Here is a 23,642-nt window from a genome sequence, read left to right on the forward strand (position 1 = left end):
TCACGAAACGGTTTAAAAAGATGAACGTGATAGTTTTGTGATGCGCATTGCATACTTTACGGTTTAGTAGAAAAGAATGAAGTTCACATCACAAAACTACCTTATTCAACTGTTCGTTCACATCTCTGTAACAGTTATGCCAAATGGAGCATATTTGCTGTATATAAAATCGCTAAAAATGTGTGTGCGTTTGTGTTGCATGAGTACGTTGGGTGTACTAAATGTCTACTTTAGTATAGTATAGTTTTTTGCTGTGAGGGAAAACGAGGGAATCGTCGAATCAGTAATAAAAAACGCACACACACACGCTAAGGCGCATTATAGCTCTACGCACTGCTACCGTGCCCCGGTGGGCTAAAGTAGTCCCAATGATGATGATGAACCGCCTTTTCACCGCTCATGCCGAGTGCCATCAAACCCGCCACGATCACGATCAGTATGATGATGGCAATGTGGAGATCGCGCTTGTTTTCGTCTTTGCTGCTAGCGCGCAGCATCGCCATCAGATCATCCCCAGTCTGTCGGATAGAGGAACCACACGCTCGCACCAGCTGTCCACCGAGCGTCGGGATGGAGGGTTCCGGTGAACGGGTACCGTGTCGTTGGCGACGTTGTTCCCGCTGGAAGTCCTCCTCCGAGGTGGATTCCCGTTTCGAGCGATGGTGACGGCGGCGGCGCTGCGGTGCTGATGGTGTCATGCCGAGATCCTCATCCGATGGTACGCCGCGTAATAGATAAGAGGCAGCTGCCGATGACGGTGGAACACCGTGATAGGACAAAAAGTCTGGATGATAGACGAATGGTGCCGTCATTGGAGGCAGCGGAGGTCTAATCGGAGGTTGATCCGTTTGCAGGCTGGATGGAGTTGACAGAGCAGCGGCTCCATCTACAACGTCCACCGAGGCAGCGATTGGTGCGCCATCTACCTGCGGGGCAGTTGTCAAAGGTTCATCCAGTTTAGTTGATTCTACCTGCTGGGCATTTCCTTCGTTGGTAAGCGGTAGATCTTTGGTTTCTTTCGAAGCTGCCTGCACGACTGACGCCTTCTGCTGTTGCAGCTCAACCTCTCTTTGGCGGGCTTGTTCCGCTTCGATCGCTCGCTGAATCTCGAGCTCACGTAGCCGTTGGTGCTCGAGCTCCCGTGCCCGCTGTATCTCTATTTCGCGTATCCTTTGCTGTTCCAGGTCACGAGCACGCTGCTGCTCAATTTCTCGGGCACGCTGCAGCTCCAGCTCTCGTGCTAGATGCAGCTCTCGTTCGCGCTCTCTGGCGCGTTCTAGCTCTTGCTCACGCTCTTTTAGCAGTTCGCGTTCTTTTTCACGCTGCAGCTCGCGCTCCTTTTCTTGCTGTTCCATCAAGAGCTGTTGCTGCTGCTGTGCCACAAGTAATTGCTGCTGCTGATTCTGCTGCTGTGCTAGCAACATCTTCTGGTGCTCTTGCTGTTGCAAGATCTGCTCTTTGAGCTGCTGCGTCTGAAGCAACTGTTGACTCTGCTGTTCGAGCAGCTGGCGCTGCTGTTCCTCGAGCTTTTGTTCCTGCAGCCGCTTCTGATCTTCGTGCTGGAGGCGCAAATCTTCCAACTGCTGCTGGTGGCGTTTGTGGAGCTCATCGATGTGCTGCTGTTCCGTCGTACGCAGTCGCTCCACAATCTCTTCGATCACGTTGGGTGCAATCTCGACGTTGCGTAAAGGTTCTGGAGTGGTTGCAGACAGTCGTCCATCTACGGAGGTGCGCGACGAGCGCATCGTTGGGGTCCGTAGTGTGTTGCTCACTTCGACCGGACGAATTTCGTCCTCGCGCGTTAAGCTGTTTGTGCTCTTGCGGAACCGTCGCTCGAATGTGTCTGTCTTGCGTGGTTCGGGTTTGCGCTCCTCCGAGACGTACTTCTTCACCAGTTCCGCAATGTACTGATCGTCATCGAACTCTTCCAGCGGCTGCACTGTCAGCGATGCCTCCACGATAGATTCATGGTTTAGCGAGGGAGTCGATACCTTTCGCTCGATCAGAATTGAGGCCGGTGTCTCCGGACGACTACCAGAGCGCGATGATTTTGGACGCTCGGAGAGTGCCTTCGCGTTACCTTCCCGGAATCGGTTCAGTGCGCCCTCTAACTGTTCCCCATCGTGTGCCCGGGCTGCTCGTTCCGTAACGGCCGCTATTTCCGCGTCCAACCCAAAGTCTTCCGAGACTGGATCGGTTTGGGTGGCCGTCTCTACCTCTTCGATGGAGGTATCGTGCACGGAAAACACCATTCTTTCGGCTCCTCCATCGAGATCGTGATGGTCACTACCGTCTGGGCGACGTGGTTTACGCGTGGGACGCGGTGGAGGTGGCAGTGGACGATCCTTCATCTTGTTCGCAACGTCACCCGAGTGCAGGGGAGGCTTGGGTCCCAGTGGAGGCGCCGGATCGATCACGTCCTCATACTGCGCCACGTCGTCCTTGCTAAGACTGGACGATTTCCTGCAAGATAGATGGTACGGTAAGTGACATTTGGGACAGATCATTCCAGGAGCCACACGATGCTTCCAGTGTCTAATAAGCGATAGGCAGATACTTACAGTTGCTGCTCACCGGTCAGGCTGGTGACGGACTTCCTGCGTGGTGGACGGTTCGGGTTAATGGTGCTGTAGTTGCGCTGTGGCCGCACGGGCGACACTGAGTGATGGTAGTTGGGTAGCGTGTTGAACTGCCGCGGTGGTGGTGCGTCGAGCGATCTAGTCGACTTTCGACGTCGAATCGGTGCCGGTGGACGCGGTGGTGCTTCTTTGCGTACAGTGGCATATCTGTGGCGTATTCCCGTGCAAAAGCGGTGCAAAGGTAGAGGCTGGATTAGTACAATTCCATTGCGGTGGCCGGGGGCATTTGCCAATGCTAACACTTACCCATTGGTTTCGGAAATTTCGTAAGAATAGGAGTCCCTACCTGGGACAGGCGATCGATCGATAATTCCTCCTATCAGAGACTCAGCGCCACGTGAAACGCGATCGTCATCGTCGAGCGCCTTGAAAATCTGAGATCGTGAGCGTGAACGTCGCGGTGTCGGTGCTGGGATCGTACCAAAGCTTTCCTCCCGAGCGAGTGGCACTTCCGCACGGTAAGCCATTGTAGTCTGCGAAGTAATGGAATCAAACCAAGGGAAAAACAAACCAAACCATCCCACAACATGCACCCAGGTGAATGATAGGGATAGTCAGATGGAAAAGAGAAAACAAACAAAACGATTAGTACACAAATGATCGTGCTGCTCCATAGCCCCTGTCACCATTGACCAAACGCCCACTGGGAAGGACCTTGGCATGGGAAGGCATGGGGAAGGTTGGAACGGTGCGTTATGGTTACCGTGGGAGGTGGTCCGGAGATGAAGTTATTGGAGATGGACTTTCCTACGGCGAAACCGCCGTTGGTGAATGATGATGGTCCTACGTCCGATGGTGTCACATCACGGAAGCGCTTCTTGCGATGACGTGTTGGTGGAGTCGGCGGAACAACCGTACCGGCCAGCATGGCCTGCCGTGGCAGGGAACCACCGATTGCTGATCCGTCGTCTTCGTCGTCCATGTAGCGTGCGGCAGCCGATTGCAGCAGTTGCGGTTGTTCACTGCCGTACTTGGTGCGCTGGCGATCAAGGAATCCAAGGTCTTCTTCTTCTTCTTCGTCCTCTAGTCCATAGTCCTGATCCTCCTGTGGGACGGTTTGATCTGTTGCCTTTTTTGGCTTACGGTTCGGACGATCCGGTGGGAAGGTGCGATAGAAGTCAGCACCCTTACCACTTCGGTACTCGTCTGTGAAGGAGCTCTGTTGATTGGAAACGTCGTCCGATTCGAAGCTCGGTTGGTAGTACCTGCGCATACCATCCTGATCTCGGTCTAGCTCTTCATCGTAGTAATCGTAGCGATCGAGGTCTGCCAGCGCATTCTTTGGCTGGCTCAAACCCTCCTTAATGGCGGAACTGATGTACTCGCCCATCTGGATGTTGTCCTTCGAAATACCCTTCTGGCGTAGGAAGAACTCATCATCATCGATCTCCTCCAGCACACCCTTGCGACGGCGCACACTGGAACTGCCCGAGGACTGACACTCTTGGTTCGTGTACGGTGTGGACGACCGGCGTTCCAGCTCCTTTTCGGTGCGCTGCTTGCTCAACTCCAGCAAGTAACGTGCCTGTTCGCGTGCCTCCTGATCGATGGCTTCATCTTCCTTGGCCACCATCAGACGTTCCTCCTCGTCCAGGAAGTCGAGATCGTTGCTGTTCATGTCGATATTCTGGCGAATCTTCTGACCAAGGGAGCTGGCCCAGAATTGTTTCTCCTCTTCCGAGGCAAGATCTGACTCCTGCCGTTCCATCGGTGGCTTGCGCTTCAGGAACTCTTCGTGCCGAGCCGCCGATAGCAGATGAATTTCGCGGTTCTCTTTGTCATACTCCTCGAGCTGCTTCTGCTCCTCTGTTACGGCCAGCTCTGGACCTTCGAACTCGGCCCGTTCCAGTTCCTGGCGCATGCGACGCTCGACGGACGTTTCGCGCTCATCCAGCTCACTACCGGTGTACTGCAGGAAACGGTTGCTGTCTGTGTCTTCCGACTTTTCGGACGTCCAGCGCGACACCAGGGACGTTCCCTTGGGACGCGTTGTCTTTGCTGCCTTGGTAAACTCGAGCGGAGGTGGTGTACCCGCACGAACGCTAGCCTGTCCACTTGGAGCCGACTTTTGACGCTTAAACTTATCGAAAATGCGTGGATACGTACTGAAGTCGGTATAGTTCACTTTGGTGGGGGATGTAACCGACTCGCCCATCATCGAAGCGTCGGAAGGTGACGCTGCGCTAGTTGCACCGGATGGAGACGGTTCCTTCATGGATTTACTGCGCGAGAGCTTAATCTTCGCCAAGTCCGACTTCATCTTGCTAAAGTCGGGCTTCTCGGTAAGGAACTTGGGCATCTCCGGTCGCTTGAACTTGGACATATCGGGTGTCTTCAGCTTGGGCATCTTTGGTTTGGAGATTTTCGTAAACTCCGGGCGCTTGAACTCAGGCTTCTGAAGCTTCGGCATGTGCATGTTCTTAAGCTTTCCAAATTTATTGCCACTCTTTGTCGGGGCGGCTTCATCCTCTCCAGTTACGGCTGAAGCTTCCTCCGTCGGTACGACGGATGCTTCGGCAACTGGCTCCTGAGCGGGCTGTCCTTCATCCTTGGGAACGGCTAGCGTAAAGTCCAACTTCTCCAACTCGGGAGTTGTTACTATCTCCGGACTTGCTAGTGGAGCCACTTCTTTGCTGCTCTTTAGCTTAATGTTGGACATCTTCGTCTTGAAACGATCGGTCTGCTGTATTAGCTTCTTCTGTAGCGTTTTGCCACCTTCCTGTGCACGGGCCATTGCCTGTTTGCCACTTTCCTGTGCCTTAGCCATCGCCTGTTTTCCGCTGTTTTGAGCCTTCGTCATCGCCGCCTTCACTTTGCTTGTCTTCTCGTTCGGTGGTTCCGATGCGACAGATGCGGCAGCGGTACCTTCCGCACCTTCGGGAGCTGCAGCATCTGTGGGAAGATTAAAGTAGCGATCTTCGATTGACTTTTGGAGCTCCTCCATGCTGATCGTATCGCCCTCATCGTTGCCCGGGACGCGAAGGAACGAAGCGTTGGACAGCTTACGATCCTGACCGTCCGGTTGCTGCTGAGCATTGCTGGACACGGCCAACAATCCATCCTTGGTGGATGGCTTGCCGGCATCGACCGGTTCTCCAATGGGCTCGTACTCGTGATCACTGAAAATAAAATACCAGAAGAAGATCATTAATTTTTGGTGAAAAAGTTGTATAAAGCCAACTAACGCAGCGCAAGCAATAAGCACACAAACAGATCTATAAGCTAGCATTAAAATGTCCTCTCTTTATGAACATCCAATTTGGAGACACTAGATAGAAGATGATATATTTCTTAAAGAGAAGTAATCCAATTCCAAATACTGTTGTGCAATTTTAGTGATTAAAATCACGACTCATAGTAGAACACTTAAATGAAGTCAGTTCCCCCCGAACTTCCCATGCTCTTACCGATGATCGTACTGATCGTAGCCGAGAGTTGTTCTTGCCGCATCACCTTTCGTTTTGTAGCGTTGCAAGAGCGCAGAACTCTCGAGCCTCGAGCTACCGGCTTCCAGGCTACGCTGACTGATGGATCTCGGCTGAGCTGCTGCAACTGCAGTTGATCCCGGTGCAGTCGAGGCACTCAACGGACGCGGTGTATACTTATCGAGCAGCGACGGCCGCATGGGTTTGCGATAGTCCAAGCTACCCTGACTCCTGTGGAACTCCCGGGAAGATGGTTCCAATGCTCCACTACTGATCACTTCCTGCGATCCAGCCTTGGGCCCGTAACGCTGCAGCAGTTTCGACTGTCGTGGCACTGATGAGGTAGACCCATTGCGATCGAGACTCTGGTGACTGTTGGATAGGCCACGTGCTGAGTATCCTAGTGCACCCTGACTACCGTAAGGCGTTCCACCGGAACGAGGACGTCCGAGCGAAAGACTACGCTGCGCCGGTGGCACCTGCTTTGAGGCGGCCACACTGTAGTGATCCAGATGACTTGCGAGATCAATCGTTTCTTCTTCCGGATCTTTGGACTCGTCGGTAGCAACCGAACCTGCTGCGCCTGAAGCGGCCGCTTTGAGTGCTGCCGCAGTTTTCTTCTTTTCGTCCTTGAGTCGTTTCTTCTCCTCCTTGTCTTTTCGCTTTTCTTCCTCCAGGCGACGTTTTTCATCCTCGCGGGCACGTTTTTCGTCCTCTTTGTGCTTTCGCTCATCTTCCTTACGACGGCGATCTTCTTCTTCCCGCAGATGTTTTTCCTCCTCCTTGTGTTTACGTTCTTCTTCCCTGCGACGACGATCTTCCTCCTCGCGTAGATGTTTTTCCTCCCCTTTGCGACGCTTTTCCGCATCATCGTGCGCTCGTTTTTCTGCATCTTTGCGACGCTTTTCCTCTTCCTTCAGGCGACGTTCGTCCTCCCGTTTGCGCTTCTCTTCGGCCGCTTTCAGGCGCTTCTCTTCCGCTTCCTGCTGTTTCGATTTGCTGCCCACACTTCCCGTACTGTGCCGAGAATCGATCGTAGGGATCGGAATGGTCGTAACTGGCTGCTGTTGCTGCTGCTTCGGCACGAATGAAGGATGGTAGGTGAAGTCACGCTTCTTCAGTTTGCGATCCGGTGGGATCGCTTCAATGCGCTCGTCCTCCTCTAGCTCCGCCTCAGTTTTCATTGCCTGCGGGATGGTGAGTGCGGCCAGCTGCTCAAATGCACTTGCCAGCGTATGCTTCACGGGATGATGGTGCTGGGCGGCAAGTTGCTTCATTTCGGCACGATCGGTAAACTCCGAAATTTCCAACTCGCTCGACAGATTGCCGGTGGAACCGCGGCCACCAATGTGCTGCAGATCGGTCATACTACGGCGACTGCTCATGTCGCTGAGCGGTAGCTGTAAGGTCGCAGTCTTTCCAAGCGTCAACGTGCCCTTGGGCGATTGTGTCCAGGTATTTGTCGGTGTCGTCGTGGTCGGTGATCGTGGATGAGCGTGCGATGGAGGGTCAGGATTCGAAGCGCTTCCGTAATGATCCATGCGATCTCGGGTGCTGAACAATGGCGGTGATGGTTCTTTCGATGATGATACGGATTGCTTGACGGATGGTGCGGCGAGTGTCTTCGTGATGGAGGGAATGGCTATACTCACGATGTTGGCCGGTGGTAGCACCGCTGCTGCCGCCGCCATTTGTTGCAGATCTTTGCGAGCCGGTTTGACGGGCGGAGTCGGCGATGGTTGTGCCGCTGTGGTTGTATTGCCGGCTTGCGGCGTAATCACGGGCGATAGAAGGTGATCCTGAGCTCGGGCTGGAGGAACCTGCTGTTGTGTTCCGAAGCTGGGTTGCTTACTAACCTCTAGGGGGGCCGGTGTTGGTGGTATAATACCCACCATGGGCAATGGTAATGCTGATGCAATGTTTCCCAGAACTGGTTCAGCTACTGCCGTCACCACCGGTAGCGTGTCGGGCGTAATCGGATCTGGTTCCGATTCGGTCGACAGCATCCTCTGGGAACCTCGCTGTACGCCTCTTCTTGGACCTCCGCGCGAAAGACTCGACGATCGGCTGCGAATGTTCTGGTACTGGTCGAAGTGGTCCGTACCATAGTCGGCGAACTCGCTCTGTGAAGCGGCCAGACTCTGCGGCATCGACTCCGGCGCAGTTGGTGGGGGATTTCGCAGATTTTGTTGACTGCTGTACCCTCCGTAACCACGACTAGTCTCTAGGGTCTGGTGACGATCTAGAGACTTACCGAAGCGCGGCGTATACTTCGAGAGCAGTGAGGATCGTTGCACGCGCTCCGGCTCAAGACTTCCACCGCGCGAAAACTTTGTCACCGGTGTGCTCTCTCTACCGGACAGTCCCGTAAACTCCTGCGAATTGTTGATCGGGTTGTACCGCTGCAGTAGCTTCGAATTTTCCAAGCTCTTCTGACTACTGTAGCGCTGTGGTTCGTTACTAGCGGTGGTTCCACCCGTCTGTGACGAAGTTTCAAAATCCTGCGGCTGATCGTCTAGCGAGTTCGGCTGGTGGTAGTACCTGCGGAGCAATTTCGACTGATCGAGACTACGCTGGCTGGAGGATTTTTTCGGCGGTTCGTAGAAGCTGCCAGACTCGGGACGTGTCGATCCACTGGCACCATGGCTCCCGAGTGGTTTCGGTGTGTAGCGCTGCAGTAGCGACGAGTTCTGCAGACTTCGCTGACTCGTTGACTTCACGATGTTGGGCGGAGTGTCTAGGGCGGGGCTAGTCAACGGGTCCTGCGAGCCGCCTTTCGGTTGGTAACGTTGCAGCAGCGATGAACGCCGCTGCGGCGGTTGACCGTTCAGCGCTTGCATGGACATGATGAGGATGCTCTAGTTCACGTAACACTTTCACACTGCTTTTGCTATTCACACTCAGATGCAGGAAGTCAGGAACTGTGGTTCGTTTGCTAAAAAGGGAAATGCATGAAACGAAATTGGCACAACTATCACGGCAAGTGCAAACAAATTGCCACCAAACGGCATTCGATCGAGTGTGGTCATTCCCAAAATCACCTGAAAACTCCCACCATCCCACCAGAAAACCAACTTTGTAGGTATCGTACAAAAAAAAAAACGATCTCACACATCACTCAAGGATGTGTTTCGTACAGCTATTTCTCAAATATCTCTTCCATTAATTCATCACTACACCGCATCACCTGGGGGGCGGGCTCGGATGATGTCGCACTTGTTCGCGGGATACAGATTGTCCGCTATTTTCGTGCCCAGCTTAAAATTCTCTACCTCCCTCCCTCCCCCACAAACCACCTCCTCCTTGGGTGGACGACTTGTCAACCGGACAGGGTTTGTCGGGACTTATTTTTGGATCGTTGAGGGCAGCTCTAGGCAGCGATCGGACACAACACACGTAAAACATACAAACACGCACACTGGTTCACGCATTCACAGGCTTAGCCCACTCTTTGTGTCACTTTTATATTCCACACACGAATACGGGGATTTTTTTTTGTTGCGTGTAGATATTTCTTGCCTTTGTTTCACTCCTCGTACTTTCTGCTCCTTTAATGGCTTCAAGATTTTTCTATCCGTCAATGATCACTGTTCGAGATACATCCAGGCTGGTCACTTCACTAAGTTCATGATGAACCATAAATGAGCGGAAGTCCCAAAAGAATTGCACACTACTCGAAATCGTGGTGGAAAAAGGTCATGCCACTTTCTGTGAGAAGAATATCGCAACAACTAATGCCCAGGAGGTTCAATTTCAATTTCACTTATTCGTTTCACATTAATAACAATAGGAACATCTGCAAATATTGTCACTTAAGAGCTAAACTAAAGATGATGATCGCTGATTAACGATCAACACCATTCACACCTTATGGCACTAGTTCTATTTACTTTACTCGTAGCAAGCACGCTTGGGCAGGAAATGGATTTCGTTCAGTTTGGACGTCTCCAAACCGGAAGTATGGACCGAGATTGAATGGAATAACGAAAGAAAAAAATAAAACGGAAAACAAAACACCGTAAAAATAATAACGTAAGACAACAAGTAGCACGGAAAACGTAAAACGATCGGTTCGGTTAAAGAAATAAAAGACGATCTCTCAGTAGCAGCGCACTAGCGGCCCCGTCGTTGTTGTGAACGCCAACATTTTCCGTTCGACACTGGCACACGGTTGGTTCACGTTGACGTAGTGCGAAATTTTGAATTGCCCGAACCGGGCAGTAGTACACACCGCGGCAGCACCACTTCACTCCCTTTATCCTGCACGGCAAAACCCGAACCCCAATGAAAGCGGTGCGGGAAAAAAGGAAAAACACAACCCGAAACGAAAAAGATCACCTCACAGCCCCTCCCCCCTTGCACGGTTGATCATCGTCGGGTGCGCCTCCATTTGGGGGGTGTTTTTTCTTGTGGTGGTTCAACACCGCAGCGGTTCAACCCTGCATGATGTTTGCGGATCGTGTGTTGATCGAACGTGCAGCGCTATATTTAAGATGTCGTGCCAACGAAAGTGTAGCTCTCTCGTAGCTCATCTTGGCGGTGGTTGTTTGAAGATGTAAACGAGGCACCCACAAACACACACATTCTCATGCAAAATACATTAGGACCATCTCACGTACAGTGGCGCGCAAGAAAATGGGAGAGCATTTATTATGAAAACTCTTTTTGGCACGTAAAAAAAGTTTGATCGCTAACCATACCGCAATAAAGTGTTGAGGATCGTTTTGACAGCTAGTCTCTCTACTCTTCTAAGTGGTTATTTTTGACAGAGCCTACTACTAACTCTCCTACTCGATACAGAAATGTGTTTCTTTAAGTGAGAAGAGATTTCCCTTGCTTGAGATACAAGAGCACGAATACGGCAGAGGGAAACAAAAGAACTACAAACGAACTGGACCTCTAGACCTTGGAATGGTCATTCTACCACAATTAATTACACCTGTTCAACAGTCAATCGTCCAACAACCCCTGCATTATTGCATTTGTAATGTAAAATAATAGCTGCCAGAATGCGATCAACTCGTTCATCGCACCCGTTTCTAGTGTACACACACATGCTCACCAACATCTGCGCGCATTGTTTTGATAGCAAATCCCTCGTACATGTACTTTTGCATGTTTGGCCACTATTCTACTTCCATCAATCTTTCTGTCTGTCGAGCAAACGGCGGGCACTTATGGTTTCCTTTGTCGCAAAGCATATGCACCGTGCAGTGTACATCGTTCATATGGCTGTAATATGTTTGGTTGGCATCGTACCAAACGTGTGCAAGTTGAGTCATCTCTTGCATCGGTAATGGCTTCTATTCTCAAGGTGGCAACGTGTCAACAGTTCGTCAAAGTAGTGTTCGCTCTCAAATTTCGGCGTCCTCTTCCCTGTATTGTCTCATTCATAATTACAACCACGAGAAAGGACTCCGAAAGGTTCGAAAGAACCAGTGTGAGTACCTTTAAAAATGAGCGTTAGCAATTCCGCTCCCCGAATCGGCGGTTACTTACTGTTCGCTCAACCACGAAAATAGATCATCAGGCTTTGCTAGACCGTAGAATACACTTGCCTATTATTAGAGAAACGAAGATGCGGAGGATGGGCGATGTTCCTTGCGTACACGGTTAGATTCTAATCGGTCCCGGTCTGCTAACTAGACAGGATTGCTGTGTTGACGCAACCGCTAACCAATTTTTGCAAGTCTTTCTGCTTATGGCTCATTAGACGTAAGACCTACGTTACTACGACACGCTTGTACTACCGAGCGCCCCAAAGATAAGTTCCCTATTTATTTGATCTTGACAACGGCACAGAGATACTAGCAATGGTCATCCTTTCTACAGCACTGAGATTGCAAGCAGAAGCGCAAACGAAAGCATTTCTTTACGTACCTCATTTTTGACCAACGAGTGTCAACCTTCGGTTGTTCCGTGTCCACCACCGGTACGGCTGATTCCGGTTCTGCCGGTTGACTGGCGTCCTGTTTGGGCGAACTGTCTGCCTTCGTCTTTTCCGCTTCCATCAGCAGACGTTCCTCGGCGGGCGTCAGTTCCAACTCTTTGCTGCACTCCTCCACCGGTGGCAGCTCCGATTCTTTCAGCGAGTCCTGCTTCTTGCACGGAGTACCTCCATCGATGCTGCCCGTATCGCTTTCCTCTGCCAGTGTGCTCAGGTGCGAGCGGCGAGCCTCCTCGTCCGAGGACGTTGAATCGATCGACGATATGGGCGCCAGCAGACCTTTGCTCGCCAGTTTCACCGGTTCCTTTTCCCGTTCGTCTTCGGACGATTGTTGCAGTATCTCGTCCAGATGCTTTCTCCGGCCGAACATGTCGTCTACGAACTTTTCGTCCTGAAGTTGAAGTGATATCTTGATCTTGTCATTGCCCAGCATCTCCCCAATGATTGGATCTAGCCCTTCTTCCTTGATGTGTTCCTGACGCTGCAGTTTTTGATCAACGCCCGGTACTGTGGGTTCCGGTGTTGCGTCCTTCGTCGATTGCGGCTCAAAATCTTCAATATCTTCATAATGATGTTCCTTCTTCTTGCGAGGTGCTTTCTGCGGTGGTTTCGCTTTCACGGGTACGATCGGAGACTCAACAACCGGTGGTGGTTGTTGTTCCACGCTTGCCGCAACCTCCGTCTTTGGTGGTTCAATTATTTCATAGCGATCATCCTCAACTACCGGTGGAATGGCTGTGGTCGGGGCGGATACCTCCACGACCATCATTGGTTCTTCCGCTGACTCCACCGGTCGATCCGCTTGATCCTGCATCAGCTCTATGATTTCATCCGGCACAACCACGGTACTGTTGGATGCTTCCGTTTCCACCGTTACCTTCACAATTTTATCTTCGTCCACTACTTCAATCACCTCGTCACTCGGTTGACGCACAACATAGGCCGGAATTTCGCGATTGTTCAACCGTGGCGATTCCCGCAGATTCAGAATCTTTTGATCCGGAAATCCGCGCGGTTCCGATGCAGCCTTCTTGCGGCGCAGCGTGTTCATCTGCACCCGGGCCCGATCGATCTGGCGATCGGCCATCGATTTGGCCCGTTCCAGCGAACGGCTAACGAAGGTGCGCGTTTTCTTGCCCTGACGGGTGAGACTGTTGCTGAAGCTACGAATAGACGGATGCCCATCGAGGAAGTGTTTGATCTCTTCCTTAACCGAATGCCGACTACCCGTTTCCGGTTCGTGGGATGCTGCCCGCTTTCTGCTGCGTCGTGGAGACTGTGGCTTCGATTCACTCGGACCAGCGGTAGCCTGGTCTGCCTGTGGCTCTTCGCAATGTCCATTCGATGTGGTCGCCTCATCGACATCCATCGGGTGATCCTCGGTTGCGCGATGTTCTCCATTCTGTACCTTAACCTTCTTCTCGGCAGAAAGATCTTCCTCCTCCTCTACGGTTTGCTCTTCACCTTTGCGACGCCGGTTCGATGCAGGTGATTCGACCGTTGGCGGTTGTGCACCTTCTGCACCTTCCTCCAGGTCTCCTTTGTACAAATGTGTCCATGGATACCCTCCCTGCGAAAGTGACGTGGGACAAACAGCAATGAACCATTGAAAGAAGAAAAAGATGCGATTAGTGGGAAGTTCCGGGAGTTCGGGAGTCGCATAGCAAGCATTTGGGTCTAAATTGAATGCCGGTTAGTGTAAGCAGCGCCGGTGAGTAACGTTAACGTTGTTCGTTATGGGAGAAGCATAACAGCACCACGATAGGAAGCATTTGTTTTTTCGAGATGATCATCTGCTCACTAAAGCTGACACTCAAAATTGGCCGATACCTTACATCGCTTACCTGTTCCTTGGACTTCTTAACCTCCTCCCAGAGGTAAGTCTGCGGTGGCACCATGGGCCTATCGCCATGCTCTTTCGACTCGAGCGTTGAATCTTGGTCGCCGACTGACGCTCCGACAGCAGCCACTTCCAGCGACGACACCTTCGATGAATCTGGTTCGTCAGTGGACGGATCTGCTTGTTTCTCTTCTTTAGGCTCTTGGGTAGGCGCGTCCTTACTAGAGGCATCGACTACAGATTCTCCAGCAGCTGGTCCATCTTTTTGGACTTCTGCTGCACTTGCCGTTGACTCGACGGGCAGTTGTTTCACAGGCTCTTCGTTCGAAGGCTTACTTACCGGAGGCTGTGGATCACCTGTTTTCTTCTGCTCCTCTACAGACACCTCCTCTTCTTCCTCTTCTTCCTCCTCTTCCTCAACCTCTTCTTCAACCTCTTCCTCTATCTCCTCCTCCTCCCCCTCGACACCTTCATCCTCCTCCTGGGAGAGTTTCTTCTGAATCGGAACGTTCTTCTCCTTGAGCGCACTCTCCAAATTGCCGGCAAAGGTGCTCTGGTCGGTGGTGGACTTTTCGGAAGCCGCCACAGCAACGGCAGCCGATGCGGCGCTCAGTTTAGCTACGATACCCGTCCGCTGCTCTTCCAGTATGGTCGTTTCCGGCTCGCCAGGGCTGCGCAGAGACACTGTGCGTGATGGGTGGAAAATGGCATGTGGTAAACAAGATAAAGAATAACATCGTTAGTATCGCGCTTATGGAACGCTAATTGGCTTGCGGATGAAAAGGTGTTGAAACGTGGTTAACACGTTTTGCGGATTTGCGGTAATGCGTTGGATGGAAATGAGACTGCCGCATTGCCGATTGCACAGTGGAGGTGTCGAAAGGTGTGAGGACGCCGCTTTGACTGATAACCGACGTGTGGAAATATTGCTGCAGACAAATTGTATGCATTGCTGTGTGTGAAACGATGATGGAATTTATGGCTCACTTGCAACAACTCATCACGAGCTCATCACCGTTTGCCATCCTCACGCATTTCTCTCACGATCCTAATCCGTTGCTCAACGGTTCGACCGTAAGCGCTAATTCCATTTACACTGAGCACTTGGGTGATGGGTTGTTTGGGTGGCAATAAACATCGTGGTTAACTACAACGGATGGAATGGTAATGTGAGGCGATGAAGGTGATTTGTTGATGGAAGGGAAATGCAAAACTGCACCGTCTATTAGCCATCTCTCACATCACACATCCCGCACGGAACCGAACCGCCTTCTGTTGCCAATCGTTTTCACTTTTCGACACCGGACACCTGCCAAACAATTGGAAGCCAATGCGGAGTGTAAGTACATTTGCGAAACGCATGGAATATCCGTAGCTTGATAGTGTTTGGACTCATGTTGATGCAGTTTGTCAATGAAAAACAAGAAAACCGAAAGGAAGTGCGTCTGGTTTCGATGCACTTTGCAGCTCGTTCTCCGCAACGGCAGCTGGAGCCGAATGTCAGAATTCTCCTCCAACAGTCCGGCGAACCGGCGGATTGGTGGGAGTTTGTTTTAACATCCCTGAGCATCATCTCCAATATAAACAGAGCGCACGGCCCCCACACGGTACTCAGAGCATTGCAACTGCCGTCGTGCATCCTGTTCAGGCTACCGGCGTGTTCGCATCCGCTCGATGGAAACTAGTTTCGCGGTGGATACATTCGACGGGGTCGCTATGCGCATGATTGTGATGAAACATTACCGTAGTTTGCCATGACGCCAAAGAACAGCACGATCATCTCATCTCCGATTGCTCCCTTCTGGTGCGTGATTGTCCGACAATGTACACGTGTCTCGCGGTCTTCCTCGGCAAATCGGCACTTCAGCCTAACTCTTTTCTCTCACTACGAGCGCACGTGTGTGACACAGGGTTTCCCGTCAGCATGGAATGCACCTCATGCTGCAATCTTTATCACTCGTCTCACCAATCTGGTTCTATGCACGGTGACATAAACTATTCAACACGCATCACTCCTACACAGATGCGTACGGCACGCGCTTTCCGTTTCGCTTAAAGTGCACAACTTGTAGCGCCAACCATTCACACCGAACACTTGATCCGTATGGGGTGTATGCTTCAAGCGGGGTGGCCAAATATTTACATAATGATAAATTCTACCGGTATGCGTGCGAGATTTGAATGTTCCGTTTTTTTTATCGTGCGGTGATCCCTTTGGCGTATGGTTGTGGGTGCTCGTACAGTTTCACGGTGCCAAACAACACAGTGAACCGTTGATATTTTTGGACATATATTCAAACTTTTAACACACAAAACCAACAAAAAAAACTACAAGGGAAACAAATTTTAGTATGCGTAGTACAGTCTCAATTCTTCGACTAATCGTTGCCTGCACGAGCGGATAGGCATGGTAGTGAAGTGCGCGTATGCCAGTCGTTAATTACACATCTTTCCCGCACACGGTAGGTGACGCACAATCGCGAACGGCGTCCCACGTTGGAGAAGATAAACGTTTCTGTTTCGATTCAAGTTACGTTAATGGCGTCAATCGTTTTCGTTAGGGTTTTCGGTGGGTTAAAATAATGGCGGAGGGAAACGCGTCCGGAACGGCACTTGCCGATCGACTGATCGGAGCTCCTGAAACAGGAACAGTTTGTTCGAAATCGTTGCCAGAAAACTCGCTTCCGGACAAAACCCCACCAGTACCGAACAATCCATCGGTCGGGAGAGCGTGACGTGATGCGTTACGTAACGCGTCATCAAAAGGAGTGTCTTTAGCGCCGGGCCGTTAGGAGAGGAAGGTCATGGATGGTGGCAGGGTTATGCCAAAATGGTTTTACCGTGATCCATACTTTTTTTTGTTCTGTCACTACCATGCCCAACTTCCGCGATTGACGTTGCGGATGTCCCGTCTGCACTGTACTTACTCCGTCCTTGAAGCATCGCCGTGGCGCATAGTGGTGTGCCGAGTCCGTGCAATCTGCAGGATGATGGTTGGTGTTGAGACAGTTTCGTGTACGATGACGCTGAGTATCGGTCGGTTATTTTTAACGTGGAAAGGCAAACTTTGCTCTTCTCCCCATGCTGCTGCAGATTGGAACGATGCGAGCGTCCCGTGTACGATCATTCCCTTACAGAGTGGTTGTGAGTTTTCGACGGTAATGGATCGTAATGATTGTAATTACAACTTTGCGCATTTTTAGGCGACACTTTGTACACAAAACCTCGGTCGGTAAGAATGATAGATTTCAACGAATCATGCGCAAGATACGCATAAAAACGCACCTTCTGGTAGCGAAAGTATGCGTAGTGACTGAAGATTTTCTCGACAGAGTCTTCGTAACCTCGCTAACAGATGCAGCCAGACCGAGAACAAACCCACAGCCATAGTTTGTGCTTTCATGCCGAACGGCTGCTGATTGAACGAAACTGTTCGTCCGTAACGAATTCTATGATAGACACGATAATCTCACAGCCAATCCCGAAAAGGGTTTGGCATAAGTCGAAATACGACTGCCGTCGAGAGTGTATCGCTTGCCGCAAATAGTTCCCCGCGATTGTTTCAATGGACGTCTCGTTTTTTTTTATTGGTTGTTTATGGAACGCGAGATCTTTTATAGGTTGTCGGTTCCGTCAATCGGTAATAACATGTCATACATTATGAAATATCGGATGTTGATCTGTTTGGCATCTTGCTGTTTGTTTATGCATTCGTGCCTGGCCAGATTATCTTTTCGTGTAGCGTTGTGAGACATTGTAATAGGTGTCATGTTGGGGCAGTTCGAAGGTATGAATTAATCATTCTCGTGTTTCAAATGGTGATCTACTTTTTTGTTCGAAACCCCTGTATGCAAGGTGTTCAAATCAGTTCAAAATGCCTATTACATTCTATCGATAACATTATCTTATCTTCTGTGGCTTAAGTAGCATTAGTAATCCATATTCTATGTTTTATATGCAGGTTTTAGTCGAGAATAAGATCCAGATCATGCTTGAGTCGATCATTAACAATTCCAGTAGTGAGCGACTCTACTGCCGATCTCAATTGTTGATATCTGTAGCACCGAACAATTCACCCTCTAAATTAACCTTTTATATTTTTATATCAGTATTATCACATCATAAACTAAATCTATTACTATTCAGTATCTTGTTGACACTGACTAAATCGTGTCTGGATATCATGATACATTTCGCCTCTGAGGTCAAGGTCAATGCGAGTCCCATCGACCGGGAGGCAGAATATTTTATGTGCAATCCAAGCGCACACCCAACCATTCAGCCCAGTGCCACATAAATCACTGCACGATTCGTAGTGACAGCTCGGCCAGAAGATGGGCCGGGTTCGGTCATCCGTGTCCCAAGACATTGCTACTGATGATGACACCGATGCTGCTGCTGTCGCTGAAGAATGAATGAACGAATATTCAGACACGCTACACTTTTCATGGTCCTTCGGCCGGATCGATTCAGCCAGATGTTGAGTTTTCGGTTTATTTTGATGCGAGCTTCAGCAATGGCCTCGTAAAACAGATATCTCGCGTTTTCTCTACGTCTATGCAACCATTATTTATTGACAGTGAGACTACCGAAACAAGATCCACAATGTCTGGTTACTTATTTTTGGGACGTTTTCAGACAGATTACAATCTGCAAGTCTTCAAAAATGCTGTTGTATTGGAAAATGTACGACCATTGCTTAATGGTGGTTTTCTCAGTGCTGCTACAGAGCTTAAACGGGTCGGAAAACTACTCGTCGAAAGCGGATTCCTTCGTGTCCTCAAGCCCGAAACTATTTTGCTCACAGATACCAATTCCAATTCGGTTCCAACTCGATAAATTCTTGGGCGATTCTCAGTAAATTCTATCAGCACAGTTTCCAAATTTTTAATTGTCGCCTACCCCGGTTTCGTACGCTTCGAATGTAAAAGACGCTATATTTAGATGGAATGTCCCTGATCGTTGCGTCGGTACGCTGGGACTCGAGGCCAACGATAGATCTGATTGCCCGTTTTTTGTGTTGTTGTGTGTGCGCTTCTCTTGTCGCAGCTCAACTGCAGTGATTTGTATACCGCACGCACCAGCAAATCTTGATCAAGCCGAACGATCGTATAAATCCGATCTACGCTGCAGTTTCCCAGCCTGGATTGCATTCCTGGCAGCAAATTTGTAAAGTCCTCACCCTCCCTGGTTTCTCGTGGGTGGTTTGCTACCAGCGATATGTTTAACATTCTTTGTACGATTCGGTCAACTAAGCACCAGCGAACGAACGAAGGAAAGCGATCGTTCCGGCAAACAGGAGCACCAACCTGCATAAACTGTCTCCCTGCGGTTGTGATGTGATATCCAACGTACTGCGCTCGGTGGCCAGTTGCCTGCCCGTTTTAACCTCACTTTTCTGCGAGACCACCGCCATACACCGGTTAGACCGGATAAATATAGCCTTCGGTTGGTTGTGTAACGGCAAAGGATGACACCGGCTTGCGTCGATCTTGAGTGGACCGTCCAAACGTTCCACCTAGACAGCTGAGGGCTACGTGCTGTTAGTTTGTGTGCTTGTGTACGATATTGGGGGAGTACTTCCACGAAAACCCACGGAGCATGTGTACACGCTAAGTAATCGGCGCTCCAACCGGTCGAACTTATTAATAATGCGCTGGTGTGGGACGCTGAATGGTCCGGAGCATCTCTGTGGTGACCCATTCCGGGGCCCTGCCATATTTACCCACAACAACAGGTGCCACGTACAGTAGCAACTGGGCCAAGGAACGTTTCTTGCGCGATGGAGCCATATCTAGTGAGATGCGAGCAGTGTTTGATCTCGCTTGAGGATAGGACGTTGCATTGGATATAAGGTCACTGGGAAAGGCGGGAAAACGTCGTAGCGACTGTGGAGGGACGGTTCTTTAAGCCTTATTGAGGAGGGAAAAAGCAGAGCAAATTAAAGCAAACATAGCTAGCAACAGCGGTTCATCTCCATCCCATCCCATCGATCACCTACCTTCTGCGGAGTCCGGAGCCGTTTTGGTGTCACTCTCCATGTTTATTTTGTTTTCATAAATTTCACGCTTCACGCACACACTTGTTTTGTGTCGAGGCTACAGTCCCATCGGTGCACGGATCTGGTTTTTCCTAAATTAACCTCACTTTCTAGGTGTTGTTTTATTGCTTGCCGTTGATGCTGCTTCACACTGATGTCACTGCAAGTCGGTAAGCTTCACCTTTACATTCGCGTATCGTCAGTGTGGACGTTTTGGCCTTTCGCATCAACTTCCGATTTACTCGCTCTATTTAATAAATATATACTTCTTTTGCTAGCTTCCCTTGCAGCTACTCGCATTATACTTTTTGTTTTTGCAGCACTGTCGTATCGTATGCTTATTTATAGCGAAAACTCACTAGCTGACGCATCGGCTCAGCTTTTTCCGAGTTGTTTTCCCTCGAGTTTCGAACACACGGGTGCCGTCGGGGGAGCAAAATCGCACCAGTTCTCTAGGGATGCTGTCGCCGGATTACTGCAACGGATGGTGTCACTACGAAGCGAGCAATTCTTGTCGTTGAAGAATTCCTCCGTGGACACTGTTCGATTTTCCCACACTCTCGCACACACACACTTTCAATCCTTCCTAGCGATCCTGATACGGGAAAAGATCTACCGAGAATTATTGTAGTTGATCGCAGTCCCTACTCGAGGTGTTAAACATCACGATCTGACAAACTGACTAGTTAGATACGCGAACCTACCGTTCTCTCGAGCCGTGCGTACCGTGCGTGAGCACCTGCTGCAAACCCACACGATCGGCCACAAGGGAGAATGGAAGTACGCCAAGAGCAACTAACACATTATAGGGATGCAATTAAATAAAAAAAGGAACCCGGGGTTGGAGCAAGAAAATCGATCACAAAACGAAGTAAAACAAAAGCCCGCGAAAGGAAAAAATACCCGAGCGAGGAAAACAAAACGGGAAAAAACTGTGACCCGATCGCGCACCGCCCGTCGGACGTGTACGAGAGATGTAAATCTGTACGCCAGCAGAATCGCAGTGAGAGCTCGGAAGATCCGAACAAGCGGAGAATGGATTTTTCACCTTTCCCTCGAGCGAAGGAAACACAACCAATCTGGCAAGGAAAATTTTCTCCCGCGAAACGGAATAAGAGAACTTGGTTGATCTATCGTTCGTATCGCGAAAAATGTTTTTTTTTTCTCTAGCACGGTCAAGCTCTCACGATCTAGTCGTATTCTCTCAGAGATAGTTTTCTCGATCAAGATTTGATTGTTTTTTTACTTTTAGTTCTTATAGTTGAAATTTGAATATACTTTTCTAAAGCATTTAACATTTCAAAATAAATAACTTTCAAAATTCATTGTTAAAAAAACACAAAACAATAACAAATTTTGAATTAGAATCAGCAGCAGCAACAAACTTGTCAACCACTGTACTGTGAGCACAAGGTTTGCTGCAGCTTTTTCACCGGGAACGCAACTGTCAGTGCTGATGTTATGATTTTACAACACAACAACAAATCGTAAACAAATTCCTTCTAGCGATACAATCAACTGTGTGATAACAAAGCGCTGCCGCGAGTGATATTACAGAGTTTGCATTTTTTCTACATTTTTTCGTGACTTCGATACATCTCCGTGGGTGGTAGCGTTTGTCATTAGTGCCTGCATGACGCACAGTGCGTGTGTTGCGTAGTGATAAAATGTCTCTGTACAAAATACGGTACGTTGAACCATGACGCTGTCCACGGTACGGTCGATTGTTATTTCAATTATCTCTAATTGGAAACCATTTACCTCGTAGGGTTGCCGACTTGGAGAACATCTTGGAACAGGATGAGATCGATCTGAAAGTGCTTCGTAGCTTCTGCTTCAATGGTAAACGCCCACTTGAGCGTCACCGTACGGGCCACGTCGGTAATGTGTTTGTGTCCTTCCAATTGTAGGCATACCGGACTGCAACGGATTTAGAGCGCTATGTTGGAAGCTGCTGCTCGGATACCTTAGTCCGAAAAAATCCACATGGCCAACGAAGCTAACGAAGCAGCGAGAGTTGTATAAACAATTTGTCAGTGAGTATTATAGTTTCCTGTGCTTGTTATATATACTAAAAACGATATTCGGTGAAATTTCAGAGGAAATGGTAATATCGCCCGGCGAACAGGATGGGCCGGAGTGTATTGATCATCCGTTAAGCGACGGTCCGGAAAGTAATTGGAGCACATTCTTCAGAGATAATGAAGTGCTGCTGCAGATTGATAAGGACGTACGAAGATTATGTCCAGATATATCTTTCTTCCAGCAGCCGACCGAATTCCCTTGCGAGTTTGTAAAGGAACGCGAACGCAAACTTCATGTCCGGGTCGCACCGACAACGCTCAGTTCTGCCAATGTCGAGCGAAAGGGTGTCGGTATGACAAAGGTAAGATAGTTAGCCCCGTAACTCTCGCACCACTGTATTAATACGATTAACAATTCCTTACAAGCAATATGACTAACCTAACAACGTCCGTTATTTTTCCTCACTATTCACATCGCTCGCAAAAAAACAGCAAGTAGGTCTAACTAACGTGCTACTTCCTAGGGCAGAATGCAGTGGGAGATTTCATACAACTGATTCTTTCCCTCGTAGATAAATCTCATCACAAAGCGAGCGACTGAGAGCTATGAAGCGATGGATGCCGGCCAGGAAGCACACTGGGAGGTGGTAGAACGGATACTGTTCCTGTACGCTAAGCTTAATCCCGGCCAGGGTTATGTGCAGGGTATGAACGAGATTATCGGCCCCATCTACTACGTGTTCGCTTCGGATCCCCATCTCGAGTATCGCCGGTACGCTGAGGCTGACTGTTTCTTCTGCTTCACCGCATTGATGGGCGAAATACGAGACTTTTTTATCAAAACGCTCGACGAATCGGAGGGCGGCATTAAGGGTATGATGGCGAAGCTGTCCAACCTGCTGCACGAACAGGACACCGAAGTTTGGACACGGTTGCGGGATCAGGAACTCTACCCGCAGTATTACAGCTTCCGGTGGTTAACGTTGCTACTGTCGCAGGAATTTCCTCTACCGGATGTGTTACGCATCTGGGACTCGGTGTTTGCCGACGACAAGCGGTACGATTTCCTGATCAAAATCTGCTGCGCCATGATACTGTGAGTGTAAAAGATCATGTAGAGCGTTTTTCATGCAACATAATTGTTACATATTGTTCGCCATTCCATTTCAGCTTACTAAGGGAACAGATTTTAGAGAACGACTTCGCGAACAATGTAAAGTTGTTGCAGAACTTTCCACTGATGGACATTAATCTCGTGCTGCGGAAAGCAACCTGTCTCGATTAGCGGTTTCAGTATGGTACGCAATCAAGTTTTGATGATTTTTTCGTATATTATTATGTGTTTTTTATACAAAACTTACACTCAACTCGTTCCAATAAAATAAGAGCGAATGCTACGTTCTCGTAGCACGGCGAAACATTCCCATCGTAGCGCAATGAGCTGCTTTCGGATAAAGGAAAGAAGTCAACAACTGTACCAAGTTCTTGTTTTATCGCTTCAACAGTTTGCAACAGTTTTGTTCCGTCCGGTGCTGTTGCACCAGGGTGTTGCAAAGGTGTTGTTTAATGGTTTTCGGTACCACCTGCCATTTTCTTGTTTTGTTTTTCTTTACTTGCCCTTGTGCTGTACGCACAGCGAAGGTACATAATGCTCTGCTTACTAGTTAGTTGTTTTGCGTTCATATATCTTTTTGAAAGAGTCAATGATCATTATTATATGTGTGTAT

General features: G+C 49.6%; 3 protein-coding genes across 3 annotated transcripts; 1 reads left to right on the forward strand and 2 right to left on the reverse strand.

Moving 5' to 3' along the window:
* Positions 1 to 326: 326 nt before the first annotated feature.
* On the reverse strand, positions 327 to 8,910 carry LOC128715867 (uncharacterized). The gene is made up of 5 exons (XM_053810785.1): positions 6,047 to 8,910; positions 3,343 to 5,758; positions 2,886 to 3,112; positions 2,562 to 2,786; positions 327 to 2,463 (listed from the first exon to the last, which is right to left on the reverse strand). The coding sequence occupies exons 1-5, from the start codon at positions 8,908 to 8,910 to the stop codon at positions 327 to 329; spliced, it is 7,869 nt and encodes a 2,622-aa protein (XP_053666760.1).
* A 2,690-nt stretch (positions 8,911 to 11,600) lies between these two features.
* On the reverse strand, positions 11,601 to 19,892 carry LOC128713218 (neurofilament heavy polypeptide-like). The gene is made up of 4 exons (XM_053808078.1): positions 19,853 to 19,892; positions 13,856 to 14,535; positions 11,945 to 13,581; positions 11,601 to 11,622 (listed from the first exon to the last, which is right to left on the reverse strand). Exons 1-4 carry the CDS (start codon positions 19,890 to 19,892, stop codon positions 11,601 to 11,603), a joined length of 2,379 nt encoding a protein of 792 aa, XP_053664053.1.
* A 1,666-nt stretch (positions 19,893 to 21,558) lies between these two features.
* On the forward strand, positions 21,559 to 23,200 carry LOC128713793 (TBC1 domain family member 13). Its single transcript, XM_053808662.1, has 6 exons — positions 21,559 to 21,578; positions 21,660 to 21,733; positions 21,802 to 21,927; positions 21,991 to 22,277; positions 22,488 to 23,011; positions 23,086 to 23,200. The coding sequence occupies exons 1-6, from the start codon at positions 21,559 to 21,561 to the stop codon at positions 23,198 to 23,200; spliced, it is 1,146 nt and encodes a 381-aa protein (XP_053664637.1).
* The last annotated feature ends 442 nt before the right edge of the window (positions 23,201 to 23,642 follow it).

The sequence above is a fragment of the Anopheles marshallii genome, chromosome 3 (genome assembly GCF_943734725.1).
Source record: "Anopheles marshallii chromosome 3, idAnoMarsDA_429_01, whole genome shotgun sequence".
NCBI lineage: Eukaryota > Metazoa > Arthropoda > Insecta > Diptera > Culicidae > Anopheles > Anopheles marshallii.